Source organism: Amblyomma mixtum, chromosome 2, assembly GCF_055824585.1.
Source record: "Amblyomma mixtum isolate Tamu chromosome 2, ASM5582458v1, whole genome shotgun sequence".
Classification (NCBI taxonomy): domain Eukaryota; kingdom Metazoa; phylum Arthropoda; class Arachnida; order Ixodida; family Ixodidae; genus Amblyomma; species Amblyomma mixtum.
In genome coordinates, this window is record NC_143013.1 from 148,038,039 (window position 1) to 148,053,377 (window position 15,339).

The 15,339-nt window shown below is 46.1% G+C and overlaps 1 protein-coding gene across 1 annotated transcript in view; it reads right to left on the bottom strand.

Annotated features, from left to right (window-relative positions):
- Positions 1 to 976: 976 nt before the first annotated feature.
- LOC149361211 (neprilysin-1-like) overlaps positions 977 to 15,339 on the bottom strand; it is a 57,416-nt gene continuing 43,053 nt past the window's right edge. Inside the window, exons 18-22 of the mRNA XM_089569469.1 lie at positions 12,656 to 12,786; positions 6,810 to 6,875; positions 5,252 to 5,359; positions 3,380 to 3,456; positions 977 to 1,176 (exon numbers count right to left, since the gene is read on the bottom strand). Of these exons, the coding sequence (XP_089425595.1) occupies positions 1,077 to 1,176; positions 3,380 to 3,456; positions 5,252 to 5,359; positions 6,810 to 6,875; positions 12,656 to 12,786 (482 nt within the window). The 3' untranslated portion in view covers positions 977 to 1,076. The remainder of the gene's footprint in view (positions 1,177 to 3,379; positions 3,457 to 5,251; positions 5,360 to 6,809; positions 6,876 to 12,655; positions 12,787 to 15,339) is intronic.

A 15,339-nucleotide genomic window follows, 5' to 3' on the forward strand; every position in this document is an offset into this window, starting at 1 on the left:
ATTTCAAGGCTTTCTTTGTATTTTAGACGATACTTTCTGTATTTATTGCAAGCAAAGCAGTAAATTCCTCAGTTGTCAGTCAGTGCTGTGTCTGTGTGTTTCTCGACTGTGTCCTGTCCCTGCGCACTGTTTTAAGTAGAAAGTGTATTCAAGCGAGGCTATTGTCAGATAATGTTTGGTCGAAGGTGTTGCGCTGATCGAAATGGCACAACAAGGTTCTCAACAAGACTACCAAAGATCAACCACCACCGAATCCGTCAACTGCCCGGTTCTCGCACTGCACATAACACGATCCAGGCATAAAACATCACATGTTTTGCCACAAAAAGAAATGAACACAAATCCTAACTTGTACAATAGTACGATGACTGGGTTTGTCCCAACAAGGATCCAGATGAAACAGTGACGAGCCCACGGCTTTCCTTAGTGTGCAAGCTCCATTTGGCAACGTTAGGAGATCAATACACGGATATATAAAGATGTTCAAGGACAAGATCACACTGAATCCAACTCCCTTTTCACCTTCCCCATGTAGTGGCCTTGCGCCCTTTCTTTCTTAAACTAACTGCTTCAATATCTGGCCAAGAGTTGGTCAAGGGGAAACCTATCATTAGGGAACGTACATTCTGCTCTTCGCATGCATTTGCGCTTATGTTGCTGCGTCAGAGTGGCAATTCCAGAGGCAGCGGAGGCACGCTTGCATCGGTGGATGCTTTTATACATATTTTACGGCAAGAATGAAGACGCCATTCAGTAAGGCACTACCTCTCAGAACTGTAGCTGTCAGGAAGGAAAGTAGACTGCAGTGCAGGTTCCGGGTTAAAAATATAGAAAATCATGGTAATACTTCAAAATATAATTGCAAATAAAAATATACAATACGTAAGTTCCTGCTTTATGATTTCTCAACTCGCAATTCATTAGCAACATTCAAGGCAACGTAAAAATGTACAACATGCATCATGTGATCCAAACAAATAGCAAATGAACATTGTTCAAAGCACTGTTAAATACTCTTTCAGTAGTAAAAAACGCATTAAAAGAGGTAGTTTCTAAAGGGATCTGCCCAGCGCTGATCAGTACACGTCGCACTTCGTGTCCGGATTCATCGGAGATCCCGCTGGGCAGTTGAACGCAATGGCAAAGCGGTCGAAATTCATCAGGGCCATGTTCGTCCTGGAAAAGGAAAGCTACGTTGAAAGGAGCTGTGCATGAATCTAGAACGTGTAGCTTTTTGGGATGAAAATACAGCAGCTAGGAATTCAGTTACTGCCGGCAAAACAAACTACGATGCGTGTGCTAATAGTAAAGGTGCAAAGGTCAGCACGGCTGTGGGAAATTTTGTCCACAAAACCTTAACTCAAATGTAATCAATCCGACTTCTTATTTTTTATAAATTTGTCGCAGTTATCCAAAAAATTAGCTTCGGAATGACATTTGGATGCTGTTGTCATTTAAGTCTCCAGCCTGCCTAGTGATCTACGTCATGACTCTTCCCGTCAACTCGCTATCGGCAAATGTTTTTCCAGACATATTTTCCATCATGTGAAGTAAGGGGTGTAAAAAACTTGGTGCCAGGTCCAGGCTCTGCTAGGCATGCTCCCAAATGTTCCACTTGAATCTTGTCAGAAGCGAGCTGGCAGCGTGTGGTGTATGGCCCCGGACACCGTCATGAAGCAGGCGTACGCCACTTGTCAGCAATCCCTTCCCTATGCTTTAACTGCACTGCCGTAACTGTTCTAGGAAGGTGTCTAACTAAGCACCAGAGTTAATTATTGTGTCTGGAGGCATGCAGTTAGAGTTCATGAAATATGCCTCCTTATGACGCGCCTTTTCGCACGAGTTTAACCTTTAATTCTGCAAAGGTCATCAGTCACAAAGGACGGCCTTCATCTTGGTTTTTAATCATGAACATCGGCTGTGCTTTTGAGGTTTCACTGCACCATTTCAACACAATCTTTCAGTTTTTAACATTATCATAATAGCACAAAGGTCAGCCTGTGAATGGCCTCCGGTGGTTCGCCCGTTACGTGTATGGAGGAAAGCTCGTTACGGACTGCACCCAGCTTAAGGCGGGAATCTGAATCAACGCAGATATTTGTACAGTGTGCTACTCGGCCACGCGCCTGCGGAGCCCTGCGAACCAAGGGGGAGATGGCAGTTTAAGGTTCAAAGTGCTCCACCACTCGACTGGTTTCCACCACTCGCAACTCCCCAGTTGGGGCGTTGTGTACTCTTACTTTCCGAAAGCGCCTCATAGCTTTGCAAGTCCTTCGCAGTCCAAGCGAAGTCAAGCAACTGAAGTGGAACTGAGTGCAGACGCCATTGCAGGTAGCTTCTTGCCGGGTGCATCCTCCCCATCCGAGATACTTAGCTCACAATCGTGACTTTAGCACTTAGGATAGGAGGTCGCGAAGGGTTTTATCTTCTATGTTGTATTGCCATCACTAGGGCCATCCATGTGCCGTAGTTTGTGGGCCATTAATTTTTCCAAGTGCTGCCATCAATAAAATTAGTAAAACGCAGGTCTGAGACCTCAAAGCCTATCACATCAAAGAGTTTACAAAGGAGCATAAGGGAGCTCCCTTTTTGTACTAGGCATTCTATAGGGGACAAACGTTTGCGGGACGCGAGTTCTTGCTAAAACGTTTATTGTAGCTCCACCTCGCTACCCAGTCGCCTGATATTGCATGAAGGTATTGAGGGCCTGAATGCTCCTTCCTCTGGACACAATATCGAACGAATGGGTAGCGAGGTGAAGCTACAATAAATGTTTTTCCGAGAACTCGCGTCCCGCAAAATTTTGTCCCCAATAGTACGTCCCCTGCCTGAAATATGTGCTCTGAACTACGACGCCGTCAAAACGCGCGCGCCTGTAGACTGCCCTGGCAAGGCAACTCTTGCCTGCGAGCTTTACCTTCGTCTATGCAAGGCGGAATTCGGGTGGTAGCACTCAATCTCTGCGAGGTGTAGTGAAATGATCGACCCAAATGCGTTTCCGTCTGAATGTCTCGCTTGCATCTTCTGATTTGAATAATTACCTTTAATGAGGAATACGTTTAGCCAGAATAATCAGCAGAGGGAAAAACAAGACCGTCCCCTTAAAATGTGGGTACAGAGGTTGAACTCTGCTAGGGCGTTGGAGATGTATCATAAATACGTGAGGGCATTTGTTTTCCGTAACTGGAGGCTGTGAAAAGATACTGTTCTTCAAATAACGAGCAAGGAATGTCTTTACAAGTACCACCGCCGGCAAGCTTTGCACTAATGTTCGAACTCCTGGCTTGGTGAGACGCCAGCACCATGAACTGTTGCCTGCTGTTTCCGAAAGTTGCTGCCCGGTCTGTTTTCGGCGGCCGATGATAGCGAGCACCCTTACCTGTGGTGGTTGGGGATAGCAGAAGACGGATACAAGTAGTAGTAAACGGCGTGCCGCCGACTCTTTTCGCACATCGTCTGCAACGTACAACGACGAGAGTAGACATTGCAGTACTACGTCCAAAACCTTCAAACGTCACGACGGGGAAACAATCGTCACAGGTAATTAAAGACACGGGCAGACCTGTCGAGAGGTCTGGAGCGGCGGGGTAATTCAGGGCGAGTGATTTAAATATCAGCACAGCAACTCTGTTAAGGGCATAGTTCCAGTGTTTTTGTCTTTGCAAGTCTGTGCGGCTGCGCTGGAACGCCACTGCTCTAGCTCTCTAGTGAACTCTGCCCGTGTATACCGGGTGTTTCCCCTGAGATTCTCTACAATTATTAAAATTAGGCTTTTGAGTTAGAAGAGGGGTTCTGCTTTGGTCTGGTTTCTTGGGTTTAATGTCCCAAAGCGACTCAGTAGTGAAAGGCTCCGGAAATTTCGACCACCTGGGGTTCTTTAAAGTGCACTGACATCGTACATTACACAGGCCTCTAGAATTTCGCCTCCACCGAAATTCGACCACCACGGCACAGATCAGCAGCCCAGCCACTGAGCCACAGCGGCGGCATAGAAGTGTCAGCGGTGTAGCGCATCAGAATACAGAAAAACTGTGCTAACTAGCAGGCTATTAACTTCTGTTGAATAATCAACTTCCAGCTTTGAAAGTTAAAACATACTGGCACAGAAGAAGCAGCAAGAATCTACAAACCAAAATAACTAAGCAAGAACATACGGCGTAACAGTATCTTACACTCTAGGCACCAAACATTGATAATCAGCCAGGATGTACCTTACATTCAGCAAATTCCCTTGCGGACTAATACATCCCACGCATCAAAGATGACTTCGACAACTAAACAGTTGGAACAAGGATGAAGTAAGAAGGAAACCAAGACTTTATTGGATACCTAAGCGCCGTGTTGTGAAAAGCGTAACTTTACCTCTTTCTTGCTTTCACCTTTTGAACATTGTTCCCCTTTTCATCTCTATGAAAAGTGATTTTCTAAAAATTAAACTTTCTTCCCCGCCTGCGATACATCAGTGGTGCAGGCGAGATCTTCTATTAACCTTAAGCTACAAGTATGTATGTATGGTGAAAACAGCCCAAAAATGCGTGCGCTTTCGAAAATTTTGCAAGCAAAGCAACCCTTCCAGTACAAGTAACTCGTCGAATTATCCAAAATTTGATGGCCACAGCGGCGAGTGTAACTGCGTTTTCGCAGTTCTAAAAGCTGATGTGTATATTACAATGAGCTAAGCGCCCCGTAATAAATAAGTATACTAACAGAAATAGCCATACACGCTGTCGCGTAACCACGTTTCGATAACCTGCACCATTTGCGCAAAATGAGAAGATACTAACGAAAATAAGTGAGAAAGCATGGTGAGATGCCTTACCACAATACTGATGATGTCAGCAACGCCGGCAAGCATTGATTGTTCCTGTGAGCCGCCAGTGGGCTCGGTGACGTCACAACAATTGCGACATGTGCACCTCTACCTCGCTTAATGTGGGTGGAAATGCCAAGCGGCGTTCGGACAACAATAAAAATCGTATTAAATTATATGTCCCAATCAAACCCTGCCACTGAACCTTGCTAAAAGGCATCTCCTTAAAGGCCCTTGAAACGAATCACATCGTTTGTTTGGGTTCGAAATTTTGTTTCTGCACGCCTTTAAACTTGTACCTAGTTTTCAAAACTTGGAGAGTTAAACCAAAGTACAAAGCTTTCATATAGCAGGATGCGTATGGTCATCAACATATGCACCAGCATAACTTCCGAGTGAGGTTAGGCCACGCGTGTTAATGTACCGTACAAAGCCACTCACCATGGCGTAGGACACGAAAAATATCTGGTCCTGGGTGTACGTCTCCATGCCTGTGATCACGATCAGCTTATACAGCTCTTCGTACCTGGTCATGAACACCCGGTACGCCTGCGCACGGACGAACGTGGCTGGTTTTGAATGATGGGAGGCGTCATTTTCCGGCTACAATAAGAACACTTACCTCGAGACAAGATTAGAGCGGCGTCATGTGAATGGCGCCGTGACTTTTTTTTTTCATGCCCGCATTTTCCTCATTTATATGCACGCAAGCCTTTAGGGATTACGTCAGTTTCAGTCGTTTGTCATTTGATATGTGCACCTGACAGTGCTCATCGCAGTAAGGAGCCCATTCGTTTATAGCGCAAGGATTTCTCGGGGCACTTGTTTGATGCTAAGGCCTAAAGGGCACTTAAAGCAAGACCACAAGTTATTTATTTATTTATTTATTTATTACCTCAAAGGCCCCGGTTGTGGGGCATTACATGAGGGATGGGCGGATTACAAGTGGCATAGGAGAGGCGCTGAACTTTTTCAGTTAAATTTTATTCTCAATGTAAACCGCGCCACAATTTCGTTTCCGTATGCTATCAACGATGGCGCAAGCAAGACGAAAATAAGCAACATGCTGTAGCCGTAAGACTTCCTTGACAGTTCATTATTTTCCTTAATTATCAATGCACAGTCACTTAATTTATGATAGTTCTACTTTGTTTTAGAGGAATTAAAGTTGTTTTCTATTTAATAACAGGCGGGTAAACTGGGAGTTTAGGAAAGATCAAAGGTGCCCAAATTGTTTATCTGTTTACCCGTCTGCGGTTTTTTCCAGTGCTACTTATTTGTTTGCCCGCCGCCGTTGGCTATGCCGCTTTCAGCGGACCAGTTGCGCTTCAGTAATATACCTTATAGCTTCGTGTTGCCCTCCTACATTATGCTCTGAAGCATTTTCTGTACTAAAATGTCCCCCTTCTCAACACCCTCCGGCCATATTCCACAGACCATTTCTTCACTTGAGCCCCGCCGCGGTGGCTTTAAGCTTCCCTTTGTCCGCCCCTAGCCACAAATGAAGAACGTAAGATAAACTTGAGGCTTTCGTGCCGAGTGTCATACGTGACAGAAGCAACCTTTTCTGGCTATGTTGGCATGGCCACAATTGAGTTCATGCTTTTGTAGCGCAAGCCGTCAAAGCCTAGTTCCCCCGGTTTAACGCAGTGGTCAGCGCCGCTGCTGCTCCACGCAAAGGCATGGCACATGCTCACCAACGACCACGTGACCATCCCGGACACACCACCCGTGCTTCGCACCTCGTGCTGCTTTCGCTGTCATCGCACGTGGCATGCGGTCGTAACAGCCGCCGCCAAACGCCTCAAAGCGCCTGAAATTAATCGTGTTCTCCCTCGGTCCCGAAATAACAATTTCCGTCACTCTCGCGATTGCGGGTTTCGACCGCACTTCCGATGTTGCACTTGCTGGAGCACTCACAAGTGATTTATCGAGGCTGGCAGACATGGAAGCTTTGTCCGGAAACTGCCTCACGCTCAAAGTACACGCCGGGACTAACCTTGAATGCTTCCTTGATGGCTGCGCTGTCCGCGACAATCATGTCCTCGCTCAGGGTGGTGTTCATCTGGAAAACGAATTTATACTGTTGACAGAGAACCTCACTTTCTTAAAACTTAAAGAACCCTTTCATGCAACAGTCGCCCTGCAGTATGTGTGCCCACTTTTTAAGACAGAACAGTGCACTACTCCATTAAGCCTGACCACATGGCTAATTCAGTAAAGATATCCACGCTGCCTGCCCAAAAGAATTGTACACATCCTATTCACCGCGTTTCATTACTGGCTTCATTGCTGCTTTTAAGGAGAGCTGATTACGTCCCTTGACGAGTGACACGTCGTTCAGTCCGCGATGACGTCACCACTGCTAGCGCTCACCTCGCGCTATCTTCAACGCCAGCGGGTCGTATTCGCAAGCTCACCTGTGTTCACTTGACCATCCTATGCACAATCAATGGGGTTCGTTCGTCCTGCTACTTTTGTCGCCACTGGGTTGGACGCGTGTTCTCGAAGCAGCGAGCTAATACGCTACGCTAGACAGATCATTCCTCGGGAACGCTGCTACGCTTTTTCCGGCGCGGAAAGGTGCCCGCATTGCTCAAAAAATCGCAAATTAACTTTTCGATACCATCGAAAATTCAGGGGCGCCGGTATTCGCGGAAGGTTACGCCATTTAATTAACGTGTGTTACCCGGAATTGTTCGGGCAATCAGAGGCACCGCAGCATGAATGCCGTTTTAACTTGACGCGGACAATGCGTAGACCCCAGACTGGGCACACAGAAAACGAGGCGAATGTCTATGCTCGTGTTTGTGTTTTGTTTGTCTGTTCGTGCTTGTGCTGGTTTAATTAAAAGATGTTTCGCCGTCTTGGCTACGCTCGCCGCACTGCTGTCCTCGTATTTCGACAGCGCCTGCCCGGTGACGGCCTAATAGCGTTACATAACAAAGCGGTGAGCTTAGCAAAACGTTCAGTTGGGCGAGTTGGTAGATATTCATGATGAAAACAGCGGGAACTACAAGGGACAAGAAAAGAAGGGACACAGGACGAGCGCTGACTCGCAACTAAAAGGTTTATTCACTGAAACCTTCTTATATGAAGAAACAATCAAAGGGAAGAAACAACACTTGTAGGCGCTTGTTAAGGCAACGGGCGTTGCCTTAACAAGCGCCTACAAGAGCACAGGAACAACTTAAACATTGGAGATGACCTTTCACATTTGGTCAAACATTGTCTAGAATGTAAAGTCATGAAAAAGAAAAAGAAAAAATGCACTGCATTATTCAATCAAACACGTGTACTATACACCCACAGTGATCAGACGACACGAGAAGTTGTCGAGGCCTTTCACATCGCTGGGGATCAACTGAATTGCGTCAGCAAACCGTCGTTTTCCTTTGCGATAGGGAGATGATTTTTCTCGGGAGCACCTGACGAAAGTTGCGTTTCATGGTTTAATTTTTTGTGTTGTTTCTTTCCTTTGATTGTTTCTTCATATAAGAAGGTTTCAGTGAATAAACCTTTTAGTTGCGAGTCAGCGCTCGTCTTGTGTCCCTTCTTTTCTTGTCCCTTGTAGTTCGCGCTGTTTACATCATGAAAGCGGTGAGCCAATCGAGCCCGGCTAAGATCTCACGTCAGCAGGCGCACTTGCCGTAATCCGTGAAAGTTGTCGCAATGAGTACTTCAGTTTTAAACAATTATTTCCTGGCGAATCAAAGCTGTTCATGAAAAAAAGGCACAATTCTTATGAGGTGACGCCAATCAATCCGTGCAGCTTGACTTCAAATCAAATCAAATCAAATCAAATTTATTCATTTTCATTTAGTACATGAGTTTTCCCGTCCAACCTAAGCACAGCGTGCTTGTTGGTTGTTCAGGCAGTACAGTGAATCACCGAATGTGTACAAAAAATTATGGACAAAACAATAAATTTGAGAACACTAATGCATGCATATTATACAAAAATTATGTATGCATATTGAGCAAATAGGAATGCAACTCGAGAAAAACGAAAACAAACATGAACAGACGTCATCACAACTTGAAATGAGCCATCTAAACAACTGAACAAATCTAAAAATATCTAAACAACTCTAAAATCTGAAGCAAAAGGGAAAGTAGATTATAGCAAAAACAGAGAAAGTAGATTATAACATGTAAGAGGCCATCAGTGATTTATCTGCAAGGATATGCACCATTTTCTTATTGCTTTAGTCATTTTACGTTTTGTTTTGAAATTGTAAAATTCTTCACCAAGTGTATTGAATACCTGTGGCACGTAATATCTCCGTATCTTTTTCCCATAATGCGTGAAGCAGCGCGGCTTAATATAAGCTTCTGTCTTTCTTAAGGCAGCGTTTTTCTTGACGGGTATTTTGAAAGCATTTGTAAAGTAATGACGTGTGAGCACTGTGTAATAAAATAGTTCCCGCATTTCCAGTACACCTAGTATACTGTATTTTTCCTCCTTATCAACCTCCTGCAGCATAGTACCATAAGTTATACTGTTTACAATTCTTTTAATTATGCGATTTATGGATCCCATTTTGTGATCAGAGCAGGTGCCATATAATGTAATGCCGTAGGTTATAATAGATTCAGCTAGTGCCTTGAATATGACGCGCCTTAAGTGCATCGAAGTCTTACCTCTGAGGTTGTACATCATCGCGGACACGGCTCTAAGCCTGTTACATATATACTGCACATGATTAGTCCATGCCATATGCTCATCAAATATTATTCCGAGATATTTTACTGAAGGTTCAAATGGTATGACATTACATGTGCACGAATCACAATGCGAGCCATGTAAAAAAAGTGACTCATTTAGGAGTACTCGCTTGTGCGGGTTTCTAAAACAGAGAAGTTTCGTTTTTTGCTGGTTTAAACTTGGTATCCATTACCCTTCAGTGTGCGTTTCAGACGCCGCCAAGCGCTACTCGCAGGTTACAAGTAGCCGGGAGGGGAGAGCCCGCGAATACGCGGCGGGTTGAACGCAGGGGACACGCGCTTGGGAGTGTGGCACGCAAACGCGTTGTCCTGAAACAACCGCAAGTGCGTCACCATACATTTCACGGAAAGAAATGGACAGAGTTTACAGCATGTTGCGCAACGCGGGAAACTCAAAGGTAACAATACCGTCTGTCCGCGCTGGTTAAGCTTCACACCCGACTCATAGCAGCGCGAACCACCAGCGACCACGTCCTACTGAAGCCACAGAGAGAGCGCGTCTGCGTTGGGGCTGGAGTTTTCGATTTAAATCCAATAAACCCAATAAACGCACGCTGAATACATGTTTTGAATTCGGTTTTCGCAGATACGAATAAGTACCGTTCAGATTATGTTCGCCACAGCGTGCTGGCTGTTCAGTACGACTTACAATGGCCACAAGGGAGAATGACTAAAGCTCGGAAGACGGGAGCACTGTGGGACTACGGGAGTGTTGCATTAAGTAGTGTAATTGTACTTTTTGGAGAAGTGCTTCCCTGCTTCAGATCAACGCTGGGTGCTGACCTGCAAGCTCGGCTAACTCATCAAGCTCCGTCGAAGAGCGTATAGCCTTCTGCACAATGACTATCATCACCCTATCAGAGCAGCTATTTGGTTACGGCACGGCATGTAACGACACTATAAAAACTACGCATAAGTGTCCCGAAAAAGTTCCATACTCTCTTTTCCGCGGCGTTTCAGCAGCACTTCCACCACTGCCGTCATCGTGTTCGCTCCTTTGTGTTTGCTCCTTTCACGGTTTGTTACGTGAGTGAAGGAGTGCAATAGCCCGTGAGCAACAAATACGCTTGCATTTATCACAATCAGGTGAAGCTATTTTTACATGAAGGCTACTAAAGAGGAAAGCCTGTCTCCATTTGCTTAAGCAAGGCTACTGTGCATAAGTGTTGCTCCTCGGTTGTGTTCGCTTGTTTCAGATTTTCCCGTTTATTTCTGTTTTTTACAAACTCTGACCTTAGAAGTGCACTTCTATTTAAGTTTTTGCCTTACGGCCCAATCCCCTAACTTACACGCAATTAGTTTTTTCTTGCGGCCATAGTATTTCATACTGTAACTACTATTTCAAACACGACTACTTGTGCATTAATTTCTGATACATTAACTGTCCATGTTAGAAACCAAGCCAAGATCAACACGTGCCCCTTCAACTCACAAGGTTGCTGTATATGGCACTGAAGAAACCAGCTGGGCTTCCCCAGGCAATAGTGTATTGCACAAAAAAAAACGAATGCAAATTGCGTTCTCCAATGAACAGCGAAAGAAGCCCGCCAATTTTCAAAAAAACAAAAACCAACTAGTCCGATCCCTTGTAACAAGTGGCTTTAATGGAAACCGTGGTAGCACTATTAAAACGGTGAACACTTGAACTGTGCAATGAAGGAGGGGATTAACAAGGAGGAAAGCTGCACATTTTAAGAACATGACAACCTTCTCGATATCTGTGGTTGAACTTACCGATTTCCATAGCAAGCGCAAATGCCGGCAATTGTTCCTTCAAATACTAGCATGCGAGTACCGCATAAACACTTGCAACTTGAGCGTGACAGAACTTCCGCTCTTTTAGGCGTGTCCCACGGCCACCAAGAAACAATGTAATCTGCACTCCACCGTAATCCCAACCAATGACTGCATCCACTATGAGATTGAATTGGGTCACCTGATTTCCCGTTGCCCAGAGTAGGTGCTCTAACCCGACGTGCCATTTTGGTCACTGTGCACAGTTCCCGGCAAAGGTGAAATTTTGGCGCCTGTGAAGTGGAAAACGTTATCATGCTGCTAAGGACATGACTGGGGAAGTTCTCCGTTACGGCAGGCCATGACGGCGATGACGACAGCGTCTACATTCAGGACAAGCCCGTGATAGGGATTGTCCGGCAGTAAGAATTACTGCTTGCACGCCAGCTTTTCTAGATGGACGATCACGGGCACAGGAAAACTTCAGGTGTTTAGCGTAGAGCACTCTGCCTCCACATTCGATGCGGACCAGAGGGACGCCTTCCTTCAGCAGCCGCTAGTATGGCATGTTGTCTGTCCGCAGAAAGTAGATGAATCAAACTGATAACGCGGTCGGGCGTCTAAAATATTTGCTAAACTTAAAGGAACGCGTCTTGGGGCTGCTCAAAAAGACATGGGACGAGGAAAAGACCGAAAAGGCAGAACCCCTGGAGCCTCGTCCCTTATCTTTTTGCGCGGCCCGAAGATGCATTCTAATACTAGTCACCAACTAGCCCACCTTTCTCTGTTATACTTGAAGGAGCACAAAGAACAAACTGAAATTTATCTACACAGGAAAACTTGGAGTGTTTAGCGTAGTGCACTTCGTCTCCGCATTGTATGCAGACCCTTGGACGTCTTCTTTTAGCAGCCGCCAGTAAGGCATGTTGTCTGTTCGCAGAAAATTAGAAGTTTAGAAAGCTTTGGACTTGCTATCACAAAAAGGCTGCCCTCACACAAAAACGAGCTCTTAAAATGCTTTGAAATAGTGAAACATGAAAGATGCATATCGCAACGATAGGCCCTTCCGACAAGTACGTTTGAGCGATATGAAGTGAAACATTCTGTCACGCAGAAGAGAAAACAAAGGCATTCAGGTGTGAACATCAAGAGAAATTAACACAATTATAGCTACTAGACTTTGTGGCATAACAAAGACCGTACGGTAAACTAAAGTGTGGACAAGAAACGCAACAAGCTCATCAAAATCACCGTCGACACCAACGTAGAGAGCTTCCGTCGGGCTGTGCACGACTGGCCTTTATCTTAGCCTAATGGTCGCCATTGCTAAAGAGTCACACGGACGCCTCACGGAGCTGCCGCGCGTGTAGTTCAAGAGCTCACCACTTCCCCGGTGAGGGGGTTGACGAACCAGTCGGCCTGGTTTCGGAAGCACGTGGCGCCTGCCGCGTAACCACGCCGCATCTTCGGTGTCCACCAGTCGTCCAGGTTGCCCTTATAGTTGTAGTAGGCGCCTGCGCACAACACGTCACGGGCTGTGGTTTTCTCCAGTGTGCGGCACTAACTTCGTATTTGATGAGCAGCTTCTTAGCCGGGTTACCGGATAGCTAGTGTAGTAATATCTCTGAGGGTTAATCAATTGTACTGGCGGTTTAATATCGGTTTTTTCTTGGAAGTGATAGCTGTCGTCACCACTGGCTAGATTACGTCCACTAGAATAAAAACGCTTCAGCCATTGATCATCCAGCTCTGTCCTTCAAACACCACGCCCATCCTACCCCAGCAAATGTTCTCATCTCGTCTCTTCACCTGATAAGGTAGCCTTTGCGTCATGTGGTCGCTCTGCCCACAAGTAGAATTCCTCTCAAACCAGTCACTGGTTGAGGACAATCTCGGCGAGCTGATTATACTTTCATGCACGCTTGTTTGGTTTGGTTTGGTTTATAGGATTTAACGTCCCAAAGCAAATCAGGCTATGAGGGACACCGTACTGAAGGGCTCTAGGTAATTTCAACCCCCTGGAGTTGTTTAACGTCCACTGCCATCACATAGTACAGAGGACTCTGGCATTTCGCCTCCATCGAAATTTGACAGCCGCGGCCGGAATCGAACCCGCGTCTTCCAGGTCAGCAGCTGAGCATCATCCCACTGAGCTACCACAGCGCTTCCACATGTATGTATTATCATATAGTTCTTGTACAACACTTGACGAAAGTTTACAGCCCAAAGGGTTTTTCCGGGTCATGCTTAATAGCTTCTTATCCATCTGCAACGCTCTGAATCACTAGAATGCGAGAGAAACTTTTGTCTTCCCCATCTGAAACTTAGAACTTCCATAGCTGCTACAATAACCCCGCAGCATGGCTTATAAGCAAAGCCTTTTGACTTACAAAGTATTTCTGCATGCATATATGTATGTATACATGTATGTAGGTACGTGTGTACATACGTATGTACGTATGTATGAATGTATGTAGTGCGCATGTGTGTGTGTATGGATGTGCCACCGCAGTGCTTCAATAGTTATCGTGCTCGGCTCCTGACCCTAAAGACGCGGGCTCGATCCCGACCACGGCGGACGTATTTCGATGGAGGTAAAATGCATGAGGTCCGAGTACTGTGCGATGTCAGAACATGTTAAGGCCGATTCATACGACGGTCCGTTCGCCCGCGGCCCGTGTACTACGTGTTCATGCGTCAGCACATTGAGAGGCGCGCTGTCGGCTTGCGGCTTGGTAAAGCGCGCCTCTCAATTTGCTGACGCATGAACACGTAGTACACGGGCCGCGGGCAAACGGACCGTCGTGTGAATCGGCCTTTAAAGATCCCCTGGTGGTCGAAAATACCCGGAGACCTCCATTACGGCATCCATCATACCATCACACCATAGACCAACCTATGTATGTATGTATGTATGTATGTATGTATGTACGTATGTACGTATGTACGTATGTACGTATGTATGTATGTATGTATGTATGTATGTATGTATGTATGTATGTATGTATGTATGTACGTACGTACGTACGTACGTACGTACGTACGTATGTATGTATGTATGTATATATGTATGCATGCATGCATGCATGCATGCATGCATGTATGTATGTATGTATGTACGTATGTATGTACGTATGTATGTACGTATGTATGTGTATGTATGTATGTATTGCCACGTATCATTGTAGTGTCCGTTCGCACGCTCAAGGCCGCAGGAAAGGGGTGTTATCATTTTTGTTCGTGACGCGTGAAGCGACCGGACTAATCTCGATTGATCACAGCCATGAAGAGCTGCATCTACGTGTTTCCAGATTACTCTAGATGATCTCGACCTGTTATCACGAAGTTTCCTTGCCGGCATTAAATTTAACGATGCCGCGAGCAGCGGGCATTCGTAGTTCGACGACTGACGAGCACGTTTGTTGCTAACGCCGCCGCCGAGTGATTCAGTTCTTTTGCGGGCGCAAGACAGCCCAAATAAAGAGCTTCGTTTGCAAGTCTTGCTAGTGTCTTTCTGACCGCTGGAGTGCCGTCACTACAACGCGACGTCTGGTGGAGGTGCTGGGTAGCCTTCCATGTTCCGGACACCCCCTACAAGTCGTGACGCCAGCCCTCTGAGTCATTCACCGCAGCACCTGAGTCCAGTCCACCGCGCAAGCCGACGCCTGCTAGGGGACGCACCTGAGTTCGGGATTCTGCCGGACCCTACCCGGAAGCGAAAGCAAGTAGCGACGTCCACTATGTGCTTGCCCCAGACGACGACTCCAGTCATTCTTCAGCAGCCCCGGGTGCCACCAACCTTCGACGCTTCGCCTGGCGCAGACCCCGAAGAATGGCTGGAAAAGTTCGACCGTGTGACTATTTTTAACAAATGGGACGATGCCACGAAATTAGGGTACGTCTTCTTCGCCTTGGACGGACCAGCAAGAATCTGGTTTGGAAATGAGGAAGCTAGTCTCACGAACTGCGAAACCTTCAACGAGCAGCTTCTGAAGACCTTCACAAACATCGTGCGAAAGGAGAGAGTCCAGCAGCTGCTACAGTCTTGCATACAACACCCAAACGAG